This window comes from Gossypium hirsutum, chromosome D02 (genome assembly GCF_007990345.1).
Source record: "Gossypium hirsutum isolate 1008001.06 chromosome D02, Gossypium_hirsutum_v2.1, whole genome shotgun sequence".
Classification (NCBI taxonomy): domain Eukaryota; kingdom Viridiplantae; phylum Streptophyta; class Magnoliopsida; order Malvales; family Malvaceae; genus Gossypium; species Gossypium hirsutum.
In genome coordinates this window covers 23,461,087-23,477,446 of record NC_053438.1, presented here as the reverse complement: position 1 = coordinate 23,477,446, position 16,360 = coordinate 23,461,087, and the positions used below count along the sequence as shown (strand labels likewise).

Below are 16,360 nucleotides of genomic sequence, written 5' to 3'. Positions count from 1 at the left end.
ATAACTACTAAATATGTTGTGGCAAAGATACTTCGACAAAGAATAAAGATATTGTGTCCACAATATTTATGCGGTAGGTTGGGATTATTCAGAATCAACCTTCACTGTCAATAATGCCATGGAAAAATCTTGATTAACTTACAGTATAGAAGAGTTCTAAAGTGGTCTGTCTCTTTTGGGGACAAAACCTCAAGTTACTATCCCTGCTCATATAGGGTCTTACTACAGTGGCCTGTGTAATTATTTCTATATGACGCAAGCATCATTCGGATTCTTGCTCATGCCATCCAATATAAGTTAAATTAATCTAACATTTCCCGTATTAAATCAACTTAACAAGAATAGTATACCATCAACTATTCCTAGGGATTTAACTCATCGATTGGAAAATATAATTCCAAACCATCACCATCATTTACAACGAAATAAGTTCAAGAGAGAGCACTAAGGAAATAATAAAAGAACATCGAAAGAACAGCTTCTGCTGATCCACACTTTAGCAGCACAGTGCCCTGTGTTAGCCGAGAGGATGACTTCCTCTTTCAATTGAACCCTCTTACTCTTACCTTAGGATCTTTCAATTGAACCCTTTTTCAATTCTTTTTTGTTTAAAAATCTCTTCCGTTTGGGTAGGTGGTTATCAGCTCATTACCTCATGATCTTTTTCCTTTTTTTTTAAAAATTCTTTTTCTCTAAGATAAAACCAATAGCTCAAGATTTATCTCTTCCTCTTTTTAGGCAGATTTATCTGGTACAAGTAGAGTTGGCTGAAACTGGTACGCTTGACTGTTGACTTGGTCATCTTTCCGAAATCATGAATTGCCACGGCATACAAATTGGCAAATTGTCCATCATTTTGCCTCAGTAAACCTTCACTCCTTTATTTCATGTTCCTCATCCTGCAACTACAAATCCACCAAACACAACCCTTCCACAAGCAATTAAAAGTAACAAATAACATTTAAACACAGTCCAAGCTCCTAATGCAATGATTAAGGAAAAATACAAATGAAATGTCCTAAAGTGAAACTAAATATTCTTAAGTACAAGCAATTAACTAGGTCTAAAGGCATGAAATATAACTCTTTCCAAGATTTATTACACCCCTGAACTTGAGTTATTACTTATCCTTAAGCAAAATATACATGCATGCAAGAATGTAAGAATTGCCATAACAACATAATCACATTTTCATTGTGAGACCCTTAAAAGAGCATTTTGTACTTCAGTTCTCAACAATCTTCTATGTCTAAAAATTTGATTAAGTTTAATAAGCTTATATAGCAAAGGCAGTGCAGAAAATATTGCCCTAAAAGAAAGAAAAATCTTAAGTATTCATGCAATTTTCACTATAACAAGTACCTCCTAATTTACTTAGTTCATCTTTTAACTAACTCAGTTTTCTTTCTTTTTTGCTGGCCTTATACATACTCAAATACATACATATCCATTTATTATCCCTATTTTTTTTACTAGGGGATTCAGCTCATTACATGATCCTTTGACTTGACAATTACAATGGAGCATACACTAAATTGTCGAATACTTAATCATGTCACGATTTGAATACTCACTCATGAAGCTAAAGCTTTTAACTAAAAAGATGGATGGAGTAAACAACTATCTCCTTAGCTACTCAACCTGTTACTACAGTGGAGTGCCCCTAATTTTCTTTATTACACACTCTTACTCAAACTCACCTTTCTAGTTAACAGCACGATGAAGCAAACAAAGTGGTGCTGACTTACTCAGCAATTCTAAGCATTAGAGTATTTGATGGCATTTTTTTTTAAATAATTTTCTTAGACATTGCCACTTATTCATTTTTGAGTATTGCCATGCTACCCAATATAGCTTCAAGAGTCTCTAAGTTTATCAAAAGAAACTTACTATAGATCAATTGTAATTGGAATTAGGACATCTTAATTTTAGGGATCAATTTACAAGCAAACTACCCTAAGCTAAAATCACCTAATCCACTATCACAATTATCTAAGTTTATTAAATAATTAAGCTCATCATCGAACATCACAGACAAAAACACACTCATCACAGTCTAAACAATTCCTGGCAGTCACGTTTGTCATGGCAAAATGAATGACAAATGAACAAAAATATTAAAGCATCATACTCAACGAAATATCTAACGTAGTCTAGATGCGCAACACACCCCCAAACCTAAGGGATGCATTGTCCTCAATGCATGGACATACATGTAAACTGAATGCATGAATATATTTAAAAATGTCATGGAAAAATCTAAATGCATGGTGTAATAAGGGAAAGAGAACTCCCCTAACTTGGATCTTGGTTATTGTTGCTTCACTCACTATGGGTGGACTTGCGTGCCAAATGCTTATAACGCATCTTCCTTTTCAGCGAATGGAGTGGCATGTCGTCCTCGTCTTTATCAGACTCAGTGATCTCATTAATGATGCGATTGATTTTGTAGTCTTGTGAGATCATTGATGCTGTTGGAATAGGTGGGACAGCTTTAGTACTGTCCCTTGGTGGTACAAAAGAGGATTTGCTTCTTTCATTTCCTCGTGATCGATTTCTATGTTGGCTGATTCAATCTTTTCTACTTCCTCCTCAGGTGATCTAGGTCATCTTTCAACAACTTTCAAGAAAACAGAGATACATGTATATAAAGGAAGCAAAATTATTAAACAAATTAAATGAAATAACTAAAAAGAATGGTAAAACGATAAAAATGAAATGAAAATAAGTATCGAGATACTAAAGTTAAACATCTCGAAGATTAATGGATTGTTTGTCTCGCTCCACATTAGCACCCCAGTAGTGCTCCAAGTGTTGTCCATTGAATTTGAATGTGATCCCAGTCTTTATATCTTTGACATCAACAACTTCATGAAGATATACATGAGCTACCAAAAAATGTTCATCAAAATGTTCATCAAAACTGATAGGTCTATTTTACTCTAGCAAAGTGTTGTTTTCTCCCAAGTGGACATACTTTAAATGCAGCGACAAAGGCTTCAACTCTATTGTGTGGGGTTCCTCTATAGAATATTTAGGAAGCTTGAAAGAGAGATCTGATAAATCCAAGGATTCACACTTTTTCCCTAGTTTATCCAAAATTTGCTTCACCTCTATGAATTCACTGAATTCTTCAAAAGTCTCCGTTTCATTTATCTCAAGTAAATCAATATCACTATTGGAATTATTGTGGCAAAATCTTGCAAACTCTTCCTCCATTGTTGTTTCTATCAGATTAATAGCTTGGCATTCTTTATTCTCATCAGCACATTTCAGGGCATTGAATACATTAAACACAATTTGCTTATCATTCATCTTCATGGTTAATTTACATTTCTGCACATCAATTAAAGTCCTGTCAGTAGTAAGAAAAGGTCTTTGAAGAATAATTAGCATATTTTGATCAGCTTCAAATTCCAAAATGAGAAAATCCGCTAGAAAGATAAATTTATCTACCCTTACCAATACGTCTTCAATTTTACCCCACGGATAGGCATAGGATCGACTGGCCAGTTGCAATATAACTGTAGTAGGTCTCGCTTTTCCAATTCCTAACTTCCTAAAAATAGACATAGACATTAGATTTATACTTGCTCCTAAATCACATAATGCCTTGCCTACATAACAATTTCCAATTGCATATTGGATAGTAAAACTCCCTGGGTCCTTCAATTCTAGAGGTAGTTTGTTCATCAACATTGTTGTGCACCCTTCAGTGAGAGTAGACCTGTCCATGGGTCGCCCGGCCCGATGGCCCGCCCGAAATATGGGAGGGTTCAGGTAAAAATATAGGCCCGAAATATGGGCTTGGCCAAAAAAAGAGGCCCATTTAGAAAATGGGCTGGGCCTCGGGCAGAATTTTTTTGGCCCGGGCCCGGCCCAGCCCGGCCCGAAAATATATTAAATATATATTTTTTTATGTTTAAAATATACTAGTTTAAGTTTTTAGTTTTAGTTTAAGTTTTTTATGTTTTAAGTTTTTTATGTTTAAAATATATATATTTTTTTTATGTTTAAGTTTTTGCTTTTTAGTTTTAGTTTTCATTTCCCAGACACTACAATCTGTCTTCCAATTCCAAATCCCTAACCCTATCGTGCCTTAACTGCCTTGACTGCCAATCCACCTCCATCGTCAAGACCTCCACCGATCCACCTCCGGTCCTCCACCCAATTCCAGAATCAAGCATTTAAGGGTTTGCTTCTTCCCGAATCGCCAACAAATTAGTATTTAAGGTAAACTGTTTGTTTATTCTTTAATGTTCAATTATTCCCGAATCGAGTGTATAGATTCTGTTAACTAGAGGATTGATGTAGTAGTTCTGAATATAATCACTGCTTTCTGCACTCAAAAGTTGTATGGCACCAGAGATTAGAGATATTTGAACCTTGTCTGTTTCAACTGGATTCTTCTCGTTTTCTTCAATGGAATCCAAACCCAAATCTTCATTTCTATTTGAATCTATTTTTGCAGTCCTGCACTCAAAAGATCTTTGCTGCTGGTGCTCAGGCAGGGATTCTGAAATCTCTTAGATTGTTTGTAGTAAACAAAAATACCATACAATAAAAGGAAAGGGAAACGAATTTGATTTGAGAACAAAAATTTGGGGATTAGGGATTTGTTTTGATTGGAATTTGGAATTTTTAATGTAAAAATGGGGTTTCATATATTGAGCTTTTGTAGCAGAAAAGAGAAATAAAAATAAATTATTTTTTTAATTGATGCGTTGGAACTTGGAAGACATTGATTTTTTTAAAAAATAAATATGGGTCGGGCTGGGCTGGGTCGGGCCTGGCTCGGGCTCCATATTTTTCCCTTGGGCCGAGCCTGGACAAAATCTCAGGCCCATATTTCGGGCTGGGTTAGGCTCGGGCCTAGGAATGGGGCCAAAAATTTTTTATGGGCCCAGCCCAAACCCGGCCCGGCCCATGGACAGGTCTAAGTGAGAGCAATGGTCTCAAATTCTCTCAATTTGTGCTTCTTTGACAGTATGTCTTTCATAAATTTCACATAATTGGACATCTACTCCAAAGCTTCTACCAGTGGTATGTTGATATGGAGTTCATTAAGGACATCTAGAAATCTTTTGAACTGAGCCTCTTGTTTACAATTGTGGAATCACTAAGAAAAAGGTAGAGGCGATCGTCCTTCAGGTTGCTGATATTGTTTTGCTGTGGCATTTTCATTGGTAACCTGATCTAGTTCTGCCATAGCATTCTTCTGCTTGCCCTTTTCAAGCGCAATATATTTTTCAGATGGCTCTAGGATCTTTACCTGATCACATCTTGAGTCATCCTCTTCTGCCACGACATTTTGAACAACATCATCTAGCTTAGTCCCGTTTCTGATAATAATAGCCTTACATTGCTCCTTGCCTTGTGTCCTTAAATTTTCGGTGTCACTAGGTAATGCTCCCTGCAGTCTTGTGTTCAAAACATTGGTTATCTGCCCCACTTGATTCTCAAGCGCTCGGAGGGATGCAGCCTGACTCTATATCATATCATCATTCTTGGCCATATATTCCTTTAAAAAAGCTTCCATAGAAGTAGATGATGATGCTTGACCATACTGATTATTTTGTCGTGGCATTGGTTGAACGTATCTTAGCGGTGCATTATTGTACATTCTGCCTTGCGGCAATATTAAAATTTCCTGCACTTTGATTATTCCAACTAAAATTCGGATGTTGTCTCCACCTTGAATTGTAGGTATTGGAGTATGGATTATTGTTTCGATTAAAGTTCCCCATATAGTATACTGACACTGGATTGGATGGACATTCATTAAACATGTGACTTTCACCACAATAAACCCATGATGATCGAGCTACTTTTACTTCTTGCATAGTAGTTGAAGGTTTCATGGTTTTAATTATATTAGCTAGAGAAGATACATAGGTCATCAATGAAGTGATTACATCGAGCTTGATGGTATCGGTAGCTCTCTTACCCGTCCCAACTCATGTAGTCAGATACTGGTAACCATTGTTGGCAATTTTTCCAAAATTTCGTATGCTTCATTATATGTCTTATCCAACAAAGTACCATTTGCCGATGCATCAAATACCATTCGTGTATGCGCATTTAGCCCATTGTAAAACATCTCTATTTGAGTCTAATGCTGGAATCCATGCATCGGATATTTCCTTATTAACTCTTTAAATCGCTCCCAAGTTTTATATCACGTCTCATCTTCAAATTGGTGAAAAGATGTAATATCATTTCTCAACTTAGCATTCATAGTGTGAGGATTATACCATAGCAAAAATTTCTGGCAAAGGTCATTCCATGATGCCACTTTTCCTGACGGTAAAACATTTCACCATGCCCTGGCACGATCTCTAAAGAAAAATGGGAATACCTTAAGTCTCAAGGCGTCTTCAGGAACACCCTGTTGTATGAATGAGTCACAGACTTCTAGAAAAAGTCTTAAATGTAGTCATGGGTCTTCAGTAGGTAAACTACCAAATTGCCCTACAATTTGTAACATCTGGAACATTACCAGTTTCAACTCAAACTGTTGAGCTTGTATGGTTGGTCTGACTATCCCTGAATTCAAATCATCTAGCATCGGGACAACATGCTCTCTAACTGGTCTATCTCGATCATCCACCACACGGCCCATGTGAGGATTCTCAATGTGATCATTTAGATTGCCATTGAGATCATTCCTGTTTCTAGCCATTTTTCTCAATTCTTTTCTCTTTCTCTGTAAAGTTCTGTCAATCTCTAGATCAAAAAGGTATTATGTGTTAGCAGGAATACCTCTTCTCATGCACTGATGGAAAACCTATAAAAAGTAAATGCACTAAGATGGAAAACCTATAAAAAGTAAATACACTAAGTTAAATAAAAACTACAAAGTAAAATAACCAAAACAAATTTCACCAAATTACCAATCCTCGACAACGGCGCCAAAAACTTATAACGTGTAAAATGATATGCGATTTTGTGCAAGTATAGACATCGATTCAAGTAATGAAGTGATGAGTGAGTATCATTCCCATGAGGATCGGATTGAGGCACAAAGTTGGTCAAGTTATTTTAATAAATTCGGGTTAATCCTATGGCAAAACAATTGAATGAAATCTTATGGCAAAACTAAGGTAAATATACAATGATGAGTAATATATGGAATTAGTAAATAATTGGAAATGTTATGGAAAAGGTGATAGTAGGAATGTAATGGCAAATATGATAGTGATATGCAAATATTTTATATATAAATAACTACTAAATATGTTGTGGCAAAGATACTTCGGTAAAGAATAAAGATATAGTGTCTACGATATTTATGCAGTAGGATGGGATTATTCAGAATCAACCTTCACTGTCGATAATGCCATGGCAAAATCTTGATTAACTTATTGTGTAAAAGAGTCCTAAAGTAGTCTGTCTCTTTTGGGGGTAAAACCTCAAGTTACTATCCCTGCTCATACAAGGTCTTACTATAGTAGCCTGTGTAATTCTTTCTATATGACGCAAGCATCATTCAAATGCTTGCTCATGCCATCTAATATTAGTTAAATTAATCTAACATTTCCCGCATTAAATCAACTTAACAAGAACAATATGCCATCGACTATTCCTAGGGATTGCACTTAAACAACTGAATGGGGAGTAAAATAATCAAATTTATACCATGGAAACTGAAAATAGTTAAGTAACATCAAAATAACCCCAACCTGATGAGATTTAACTCATCGGTTGGGAAAAAATAATTCCAAACCATCATCATCGTTTACAACCAAATAAGTTCACAAGAGAGCACTAAGGAAATAACAGAAGAACATCGAGAGAATAGCTTCTGCTGGTCCACACTTGAGCAACACAGTGCCATGTGTTAGCCGAAAAGATGACTTTCTCTTTCAATCAAACCCTCTTACTCTTGCCTTAGGATCTTCCCGTCTTGTTGTTCTCTGTCCTATTGAGGTCTCCTTCATTGGCCTTTTATAAGCAAGTGTACTAGGGTTTAGCCAATAGCTCAAGGTTATCTTTTCTCTTTTTAAATTCTTTTTAGTTTAAAAATCCCTTCCTTTTGGGTAGGTGGTTATTAGCTCATTATCTCATTATATTTTTCCTCTTTTTAAATTCTTTTTCTCTAAGATAAAACTAACAGACCAAGATTTATCTCTTTCTCTTTTTAGGAAAATTTATCTTGTACAAGTAGAGTTGGCCGAAACTGGTATGCGTTGACTGTTGACTTGGTCATCTTCTCGAAATTGTGAATTGCCACAGCATACAAGTTGGCAAACTGTCCATCGTTTTGCCTTGGCAAACCTTCACTCATTTATTTCTTGTTCCTTATCCTATACATGTAAATCCACCAAACACAGCCCTTCCACAAGCAATTAAAAGTAACAAATAACATTTAAACACAGTCTAAGCTCCTAATGCAATGATTAAGGAAAAATACTAATGAAATGTCCTAAAATGCAACTAAATATGCTTAAGTATAGGAAATTAGTTAGGTCTAAAAGCATGAAATATAACTCTTTTCAAGATTTATTAGTGTCTATGACCAAAAACGAGCTTCGATTGGCTTGAAATTCACAAAACAAATGATGTGGCACTATTCGAGGGGCTGGATATTATACATAACCCCCATGTTCCGATACCTTAGGCTATGTTTCGATACCTAAAAGTCATGTACCGACACTTATGCCAAACATTTTAGTTTTTTAGCTATTTTCATCAAAGGGTTTGATACCTTTAGTGTGGGTTCCGAAACTTGGATCTCTGAAACTAAAATTTAGCCACTAGTTTTTAAAGTTTTGGTACTAACACCCAAATTTCTAAAACTTGGGTGCATGAAACCAAAAATTCGAGTAGAAAACACCTCAACCACACTTCAAGTCACCCTTAATCAACTTCAATATGAACTCATACAAAAGATCAATAGAAAACATTCAATAGAAACCTCAATCACCTTCCAATTAAGCTAATCTTCTATAACATTAAGAACATTTAAATATCTCTTTGATACAATCAAAGTAATTGGCATAATCTAGGATTGGATGTCCCTTCGCCAATGTAAGTTGTAGGGAGTACATCATCATTGTTGTAAACCCTACGTTGAAACCAATATTACTTTCAAATTGGCTACCGGTTTAACTTGCTGGCATACCCACATAAATGTTTCCAACATAGAACATCGGCGTTGGGAAGTTGAAATCGAAAACACTCACAGAATGTCGTGTCAAGGTCTTTAAGTTTAGGTGACCAGCTAACCTTGACTGTATGCCAAAGTTGAAATTGAGTGTTGAAATCGAGGAATGTCTTCCCAGTAATGATTTCGACATTTCTTGGTAGAAGCTTTGTAACAATACTGTGAAACCACCATACAAACCGTGTGGTTTGACTTTCTACTTCTTCTTCTAGAAACAAATTTACTGGAACTATTGTCAAACTCAGACCACTTTCCCCGACATCAACAAAGTGAGCATATAACTCTAGTATAGCATTTCCACTAAAGCAATGCCTATCAAGCATCACCTCGACATCCATGTCGCCTTTTACCTCAAATATATCATATGTAACAGGGTTCAATGACATTAGATGTCTATTTTTCAAGCTTGTAATTCTCTTTCGCCTTGAAGTTAACACTTTCCTTCTAATTCTTGACCGAATCTAGTTCAACTTTATGCTCTGGTTGAAAGCCAATTCTATAGTTTGGGCTGATACAAAAACAACCTCAATATCGGTGTCACAAATTTGACCGTCCTAATAAATAATGTCTCTAATTCGTCTACTCATCTTCGCCCAAATAACATGTTTCATATGTTTAAAAAAACATTATACAAAAAAATAAGTACTAATTATCCAAATTAAAACAACGACATTTACTTGAACTAATTTGCTTTGTTGGGTCAATTTTTAAACTTCAGATTTTTAGCATCATCAATGGTCTTCTTATGCAAACCTCATTATGAAAACAATCTGCTTGAAATTTGGAAACCTCTACATAGAATGTCTTCAATTTATAGGAAATTCTACCACCAAATATGAAACATAATTTCAAAATGTTGGAAAATATTGGACATGACAAGTCAAAAAAACGCTTCTAACAAGTAGCGTTTTTCTGAAAAGTTTTTAAAGATAACATTATTATCTGCCACAGAAAGATTGGATGGGATGTGTGAATTTTATCCCAATATTCCCAAGCTTTTGAAATTTTATCCCGAGAATCCAACATGTAGGGTTAAGGTTTAGGGTTTGGGTCATGATTTTAAGAAACAAGTCGAAGGGGGCGCACTTAGCTAGGACGAAAACGCATCTAGCAGGAAGTGTCTTCAGTTGAGGTGGCAACAAGGAGGCTAAAAGCATGCCCTGTGCTCTTATAGGAGACATTTTGTATTCTCTCTCCAAAAACGACCTATTTCCCTAAATTTTGGGAAAAAAATCGACATATTTTTTTTTGGAAAAAAAAATTTAATAGGCATGATACATATATTGGGTTTTTGATATTGGGTTTTTGAGTGTTTCTATTTTTTGTGAAATTTTAATTAGAATGAGAAACGTGAAAATTATAATATTGGGTTTTTGAGTGTTTCTATTTTTTTGTGTATGTGTATATATATATCAAATTTAGCTAATAATTTTAATTTTTAAAAGCTTTTTAGGTGAAATGACCACAAAGAAAAGTAAAACTACAAAAAAAATTACACAATGTGTAGACGCTGGTTATTATTTATTTTTATTTTTTTGGAATCAAATACTAAATTGACACAATGTTTAAATGTTTGAGGATTAAAGTTACTATTATGTAAATTTTAAAAACTGACATGTCATTTTTCTATCAACCATTTAATGTCTAGTGACCAAAAAAGAAAAAATTAAATAATTAGATGATCATTTTATAACTTTTCATAGTTGAATAACAAAAAAAATTGATAATTAAATGGCTAATATAATTTACTCTCTTTTTTTAATTTGAAAAGAATTGGTCTGGTTAACGAAAAAACTTCAAATCCTAGACACTTTATCTATGTAAATAGATTGGACCTCCTATTATTGATTCTATCTAGATATTGAGTCAAATTACAATTGAGAAAAAAAGAATTATATAGACAATGATATTAAGAGAGTAAAAGTATCACAAAGTTTCCTGTATTATTTTTTAGATTACATTTTAGTTCTTTTACTAAAAAATAGATAAATTAGTCTTTGTACGTTATATTAGTGACAAAACAACCCGTTAAGTGTTTGTTTTAGTGTTTATATATAATGTATAATGACAAATTTAACCCTCAATCTTTACACATTTATTTAATTTAACTCCTACTCTTTTATTGAAAGTAAATTATTTTTTAAAAACTAATAGGACAAAAGAGTCAAAAAGTCATTAGTAACAAATTAAAAAAATCATTTAAACCCTTTTAAAATTTATAAATTATTAAAAATCATGAACAAAATTTATAAGAAAATTATAAAAATTTAAAATTATTAAAAATAACAATATCCAACCTTTAAATTTTAATGGTCATAACAGTATTGTTAATTTTTAACAATTAAATTTTAATGGTCGTAAGATTTTAATATCCAACTATTAAATTTTAATGTTCATAAGATTTTGAACTAATTTTTAATAAAAAAATTTATAATTATAATTTTTAATAATTTTTAAAATTTAAAAGAGCTTAAATGATTTTTTTTAATTTGTTGCTAAGGCCTCTTTTACTCCTTAGCCTTATTAGTTTTAAATTTTTCTAATTTACTTCCAATAAAAGAGCAGGGGTCAAATTGAATAAATGTGTAAAGGTTGAAGGCTAAATTTATTCTTATACCTTATATATAAACACCAAATTTTAACGGATGGGCTATTTTGCTCACTCATCTAACTTAAAGATGTTAATTTGCTATTTTTTCAATAAATGGACTAAAATGCAATCTGAAGAGAGTTTTATAAGACTTTTACTTTTTAAGGTGTCAAAGTCCTATTATTGATATTACCCAAATAACAAAACCTATTATTAATTATTTTGTTGGTAATATATTGGCATAATTACTTATATGGCTCTCAACTTTATAATAATAATAATAATAAGTCAATTTAACCTTTCATTTAATTTTTTACCTTTTTGCCACTAAATTTGTGTTTTTGTCTAATCACCCTAAAATGAATAGAAAATTTAATTTTTTTAACTTTATTGACGTATACTCGTCAATTTTCACGTGGATGATATATAAGTATTTAATTAATTTTTTAAAATTTTAAAAATTCAAAAAAAATAGAAATTATTTTTAAAATTAAAAATTATAAAAATATTTTTAATACTTTTTAAAATTTTAAAATTAATTAAATATTGACATGTTATCTAGCAATCCGTATGTATGCCACTTCAGTAAAGTTAACAAACATTAATATTTTCATTCATTTTTGGGTTATTTGACATAAAAATATAAATTTAAAAGCTAAAAAAATTAATAATTAAAATAATTTTTTTAAAAGTTAAAAAGGGCAAATTTAATGATTAGTGATAATATATTATATTTACAAAAGTGACCAATCTTAAAACTACAAATAAAAAAATGTGACAAATTAAATAATATATTTAAGTAAATTAAAAATAAAAAAGAGGTCACGGAAGAGTAGGATGGCGGGCGACGACCATGTATAGTGCGATATGTGACAAATACAGATAAATCCACACGTGGCAACACAATCAAACACGTTCCTCTATTACTCAATTTGATCTTACGACAAAAGTTCAACTTTGTTTCCATCCAACGACCCTGGTCGTGCCACGTAAGGCTTCCGACCACGCGGACTGTTCAAAAGACCTAAACTAGCTCACTCGCTTATGTGACTGCCCATACTTCGCTGTCTTACAATATAAAATTGATTCTTCTACCAGCCGACTTTATTTGAAGAGTAGAAAAATAAAATAAAAAAACATTGGAACTGCAAATCCATGGCGGAAAACATGAGCTTGGCAATCGATCCAAGGAGTGGCTTTTGCCGGTCCAATTCTACCTTCTACAGCAAGCGCAAACCCATTCCTCTCCCCAAGAACCACTCCCTCGATGTCACCACATTTATCTCAGCTCGGGCTCACCACGGTAAAGTTGCCTTCATCGACGCCGCTACCGGCCGCCATCTCACCTTCTCGGAGCTTTGGAGGGCTGTTGATTCCGTCGCCACGTGTCTTTCCGACATGGGAATCCGGAAAGGCCATGTGGTTCTACTCCTTTCACCCAACTCCATCTTCTTCCCCATTGTTTGCCTCTCTGTTATGTCCCTGGGCGCTATCATAACCACCACCAACCCTCTCAACACGGCTAATGAAATCGGGAAACAAGTCGCCGATTCTAAGCCAGTTCTCGCCTTCACTATTCCTCAACTCCTCCCTAAATTAGCAGGCTCCACCATCCCGATCGTGCTTCTAGAAGATCACTTGAGCAGTCAGGCTGGGGAAGCGAAGATTGTAACAACTTTACATCAGATGATGAAGAGGGAACCGAGTGGGAGTCGAGTGAGGGACCGAGTCAACCAGGATGACACGGCGACTCTGCTTTATTCCTCTGGTACGACAGGTGCTAGCAAGGGAGTGGTTTCATCTCATAGAAATCTTATAGCCATGGTACAAACGGTTATAAACAGGTTCAGCATAGAAGTAGGAGAAAAGTTCATCTGCACGGTTCCCATGTTTCACATCTACGGCTTAGTAGCCTTTGCCACTGGGTTGTTGGCCTCTGGATCAACGGTCATAGTTTTATCGAAGTTCGAGATGCACGACATGCTATCAACCATCGAGAAGTACCGCGAAACCTACCTACCTCTGGTGCCACCAATTCTGGTGGCGATGGTAAACGCCGCCGATCAGATACGGAAGAAGTACGATCTGAGTTCGTTGCATTCGGCGTTGTCAGGTGGGGCACCGCTGAGTAAAGAAGTGATTGAGGGTTTTCTGGAGAAGTATCCGAATGTAAAGATTCTTCAAGGGTACGGTTTGACTGAGTCAACTGGGATTGGTGCGTCGACGGACTCATTGGAAGAGAGCCGAAAGTATGGTACGGCGGGGATGTTGTCGCCTAGCATGGAGGCTAAGGTTGTGGACCCTGATAGTGGTAAGGCTTTGAACGTGAACCAGACGGGTGAGCTTCGGCTTAGGGGCCCCTCCGTTATGAAAGGTATTATCCTAATTATTAATAAGCCACTAAAAAACCCCCAAGGGTTTGAATATTCTCTTACTTCCTATATACTTTGTGGACTTAATTTAGTTTTTTATGACCAATGAATAGGAATAGGAATTGGAATAAGAAGATAATGAGTTTAATTTTAAAAAATAGAGGTAAATTTATTATGAAAGTCCCTACGCTCTGTACTGGAGTCATTATTTTGTTCTTTTACTTAAAAATAATAAATTAATTTATATATATTAGATTGAAGAGTAAATTTATCATTTTTGTAAAAATTTCATCCGTGTATACAGTTAAAAACTGATGTAACTGATGAAATAATCAGATAGTGACATCTGGCGTGCTAAGTAGACTTCATGTTAATATATAGAAGTAGAAATAGATGAAATTTTTAATGGGATGATCAATTTACTCTTTAATCTAACTTACAGGGATTAATTTACTTAAATTTTTAGTAGAATGAACAAAATGTATTTCGACATCTTCACGTTACTTTTACTGAAAATAGACAAAAGGAATTCATGAAAAACAGAGAAACTGAATATTTAAAACTCCAAATAGTAGAGGTACTGGGGGCAAATTAGACCAAAAGCAAAATGCGCCTTTTTTTATTCCATATTCTGACTTTTTCGTGGTAGGTGACGGATGAGTGTTTGGGCACATTTGGTTGTTTAATTATATATGCTGGAATGATTTCTTTATTATTTAGATTAAAAATTGTTTTTGAGGGTTGGCCACTGATTAGCTTTGAAATTGCTGAGGAAACATTAGGGTAATAAGGGAGGGTGGGTTGTGCAAATGCCCCTAAACAGACCCTTTGACTTTGGTATTGTAGGTTATTTCAGTAATCCAGAAGCAACGACGTCGACACTTGACTCGGACGGATGGCTGAGGACTGGCGACTTATGCTATATTGATGAGGATGGCTTCATATTTATAGTTGACAGGTTGAAGGAGCTGATTAAGTACAAGGGATATCAGGTGAATGACCCCCCAAATTGGCTTGCCTTTTGTACAAGGGATATAACAAACAAACAAAGTGAGAGTTTTGATTTGTGGCAGGTTCCTCCTGCAGAGCTTGAGGCATTGCTCCTTTCCCACCCGGAAATCTTAGATGCTGCGGTTATTCCGTAAGTTGTCACCTCTTATATGGACCTTACCGGAGGTTGGGCATGTGTATAATTTTAGTGATTGGGTGTTTCAGGTTTCCTGATAGGGAGGTTGGGCAGTTTCCGATGGCATACGTGGTAAGAAAACCCGGGAGCAATTTATCGGAGACAGGAGTGATGGATTTCGTGGGTAGACAGGTATGCACGTGAATGAAATTGGGTTGTTTAACTCTGTTGAATTATCAAGTTGTTAAATTGGTGGGTAAATGAAATGAACAGGTTGCCCCATATAAAAGAATTCGGAAAGTGGCATTTGTAGCTTCAATACCCAAGAATCCATCTGGCAAGATTCTTAGGAAGGATCTCATAAAGCTCGCCACCTCCAAACTTTGAACAACATCTACAATTTGTGAAACACCACCACTACTTGATGCTTCTGCCTGCGTTCATGGCCCTTTTTATCTATTTTATGCTGTAATAGATTTTCTTTTACTTGTTTATTATGATTATATTATTATTATGATGTTAATTTGGAACTAGCAAATGGAAGTTTTAAATAACAAGATTTGGTATAAACACTTGTGCAGGGTGACTAAAATTCGATTCGATTCGAAAAAAAAAATTTGAATTTCGAATTATTTAAATTGAATTAATCAAGTTAATCGAATCAACTTAAATTTATTTTTAAATTTCGAGTTCAAATTTTATTTCTTTTCAAACCCCAATTTTTTTGAATTTATTTTACTATTTATATTATTGAATTAAATTTCAAATATTTTACTTTTTATATTATTGAATTGTTTAATCATGTTGAAATTTTATCAATTTTTGTTAAAATTGAATTATTAATGATGACATAAAATTATTCGTGTTAAAATTTTTTGTTGGAATCAATTTTACATTTTATTTTTAAAATAACTTTTAGTAAAAAAATTATTTTTTACATTTAATTTCAAGATACATGGTAACAAAAATCGGAAGATAATTGAAGTAATTAAGCAAGCAAAGAATCCAACCCGTATATAAAAGATTAATAAATAAGCATGAAAGTTAATAACAAATTTGATTATGGTTGGTGGCAGCAGCTACAATGATTCGGGCTCAAAGTCATT

General features: G+C 34.4%; 1 protein-coding gene and 1 non-coding gene across 3 annotated transcripts; both read left to right on the top strand.

The window, feature by feature from the left end:
- Positions 1–6,122: 6,122 nt before the first annotated feature.
- Positions 6,123–6,229, top strand: LOC121215192 (small nucleolar RNA R71). The gene has a single exon (XR_005910921.1). It is a non-coding gene; the product is annotated as a small nucleolar RNA R71 (small nucleolar RNA).
- A 6,439-nt stretch (positions 6,230–12,668) lies between these two features.
- On the top strand, positions 12,669–15,824 carry LOC107910693 (4-coumarate--CoA ligase-like 5). Of its 2 annotated transcripts, XM_016838653.2 has the most exons (5): positions 12,669–14,130; positions 14,975–15,120; positions 15,202–15,269; positions 15,344–15,446; positions 15,528–15,824. In XM_016838653.2, exons 1-5 carry the CDS (start codon positions 12,912–12,914, stop codon positions 15,639–15,641), a joined length of 1,650 nt encoding a protein of 549 aa, XP_016694142.1. In that variant the 5' UTR covers positions 12,669–12,911; the 3' UTR covers positions 15,642–15,824. The 2 variants fall into 2 exon arrangements, with proteins under 2 accessions (XP_016694142.1, XP_016694141.1); XM_016838652.2 differs by having other exon boundaries at positions 14,975–15,269.
- The last annotated feature ends 536 nt before the right edge of the window (positions 15,825–16,360 follow it).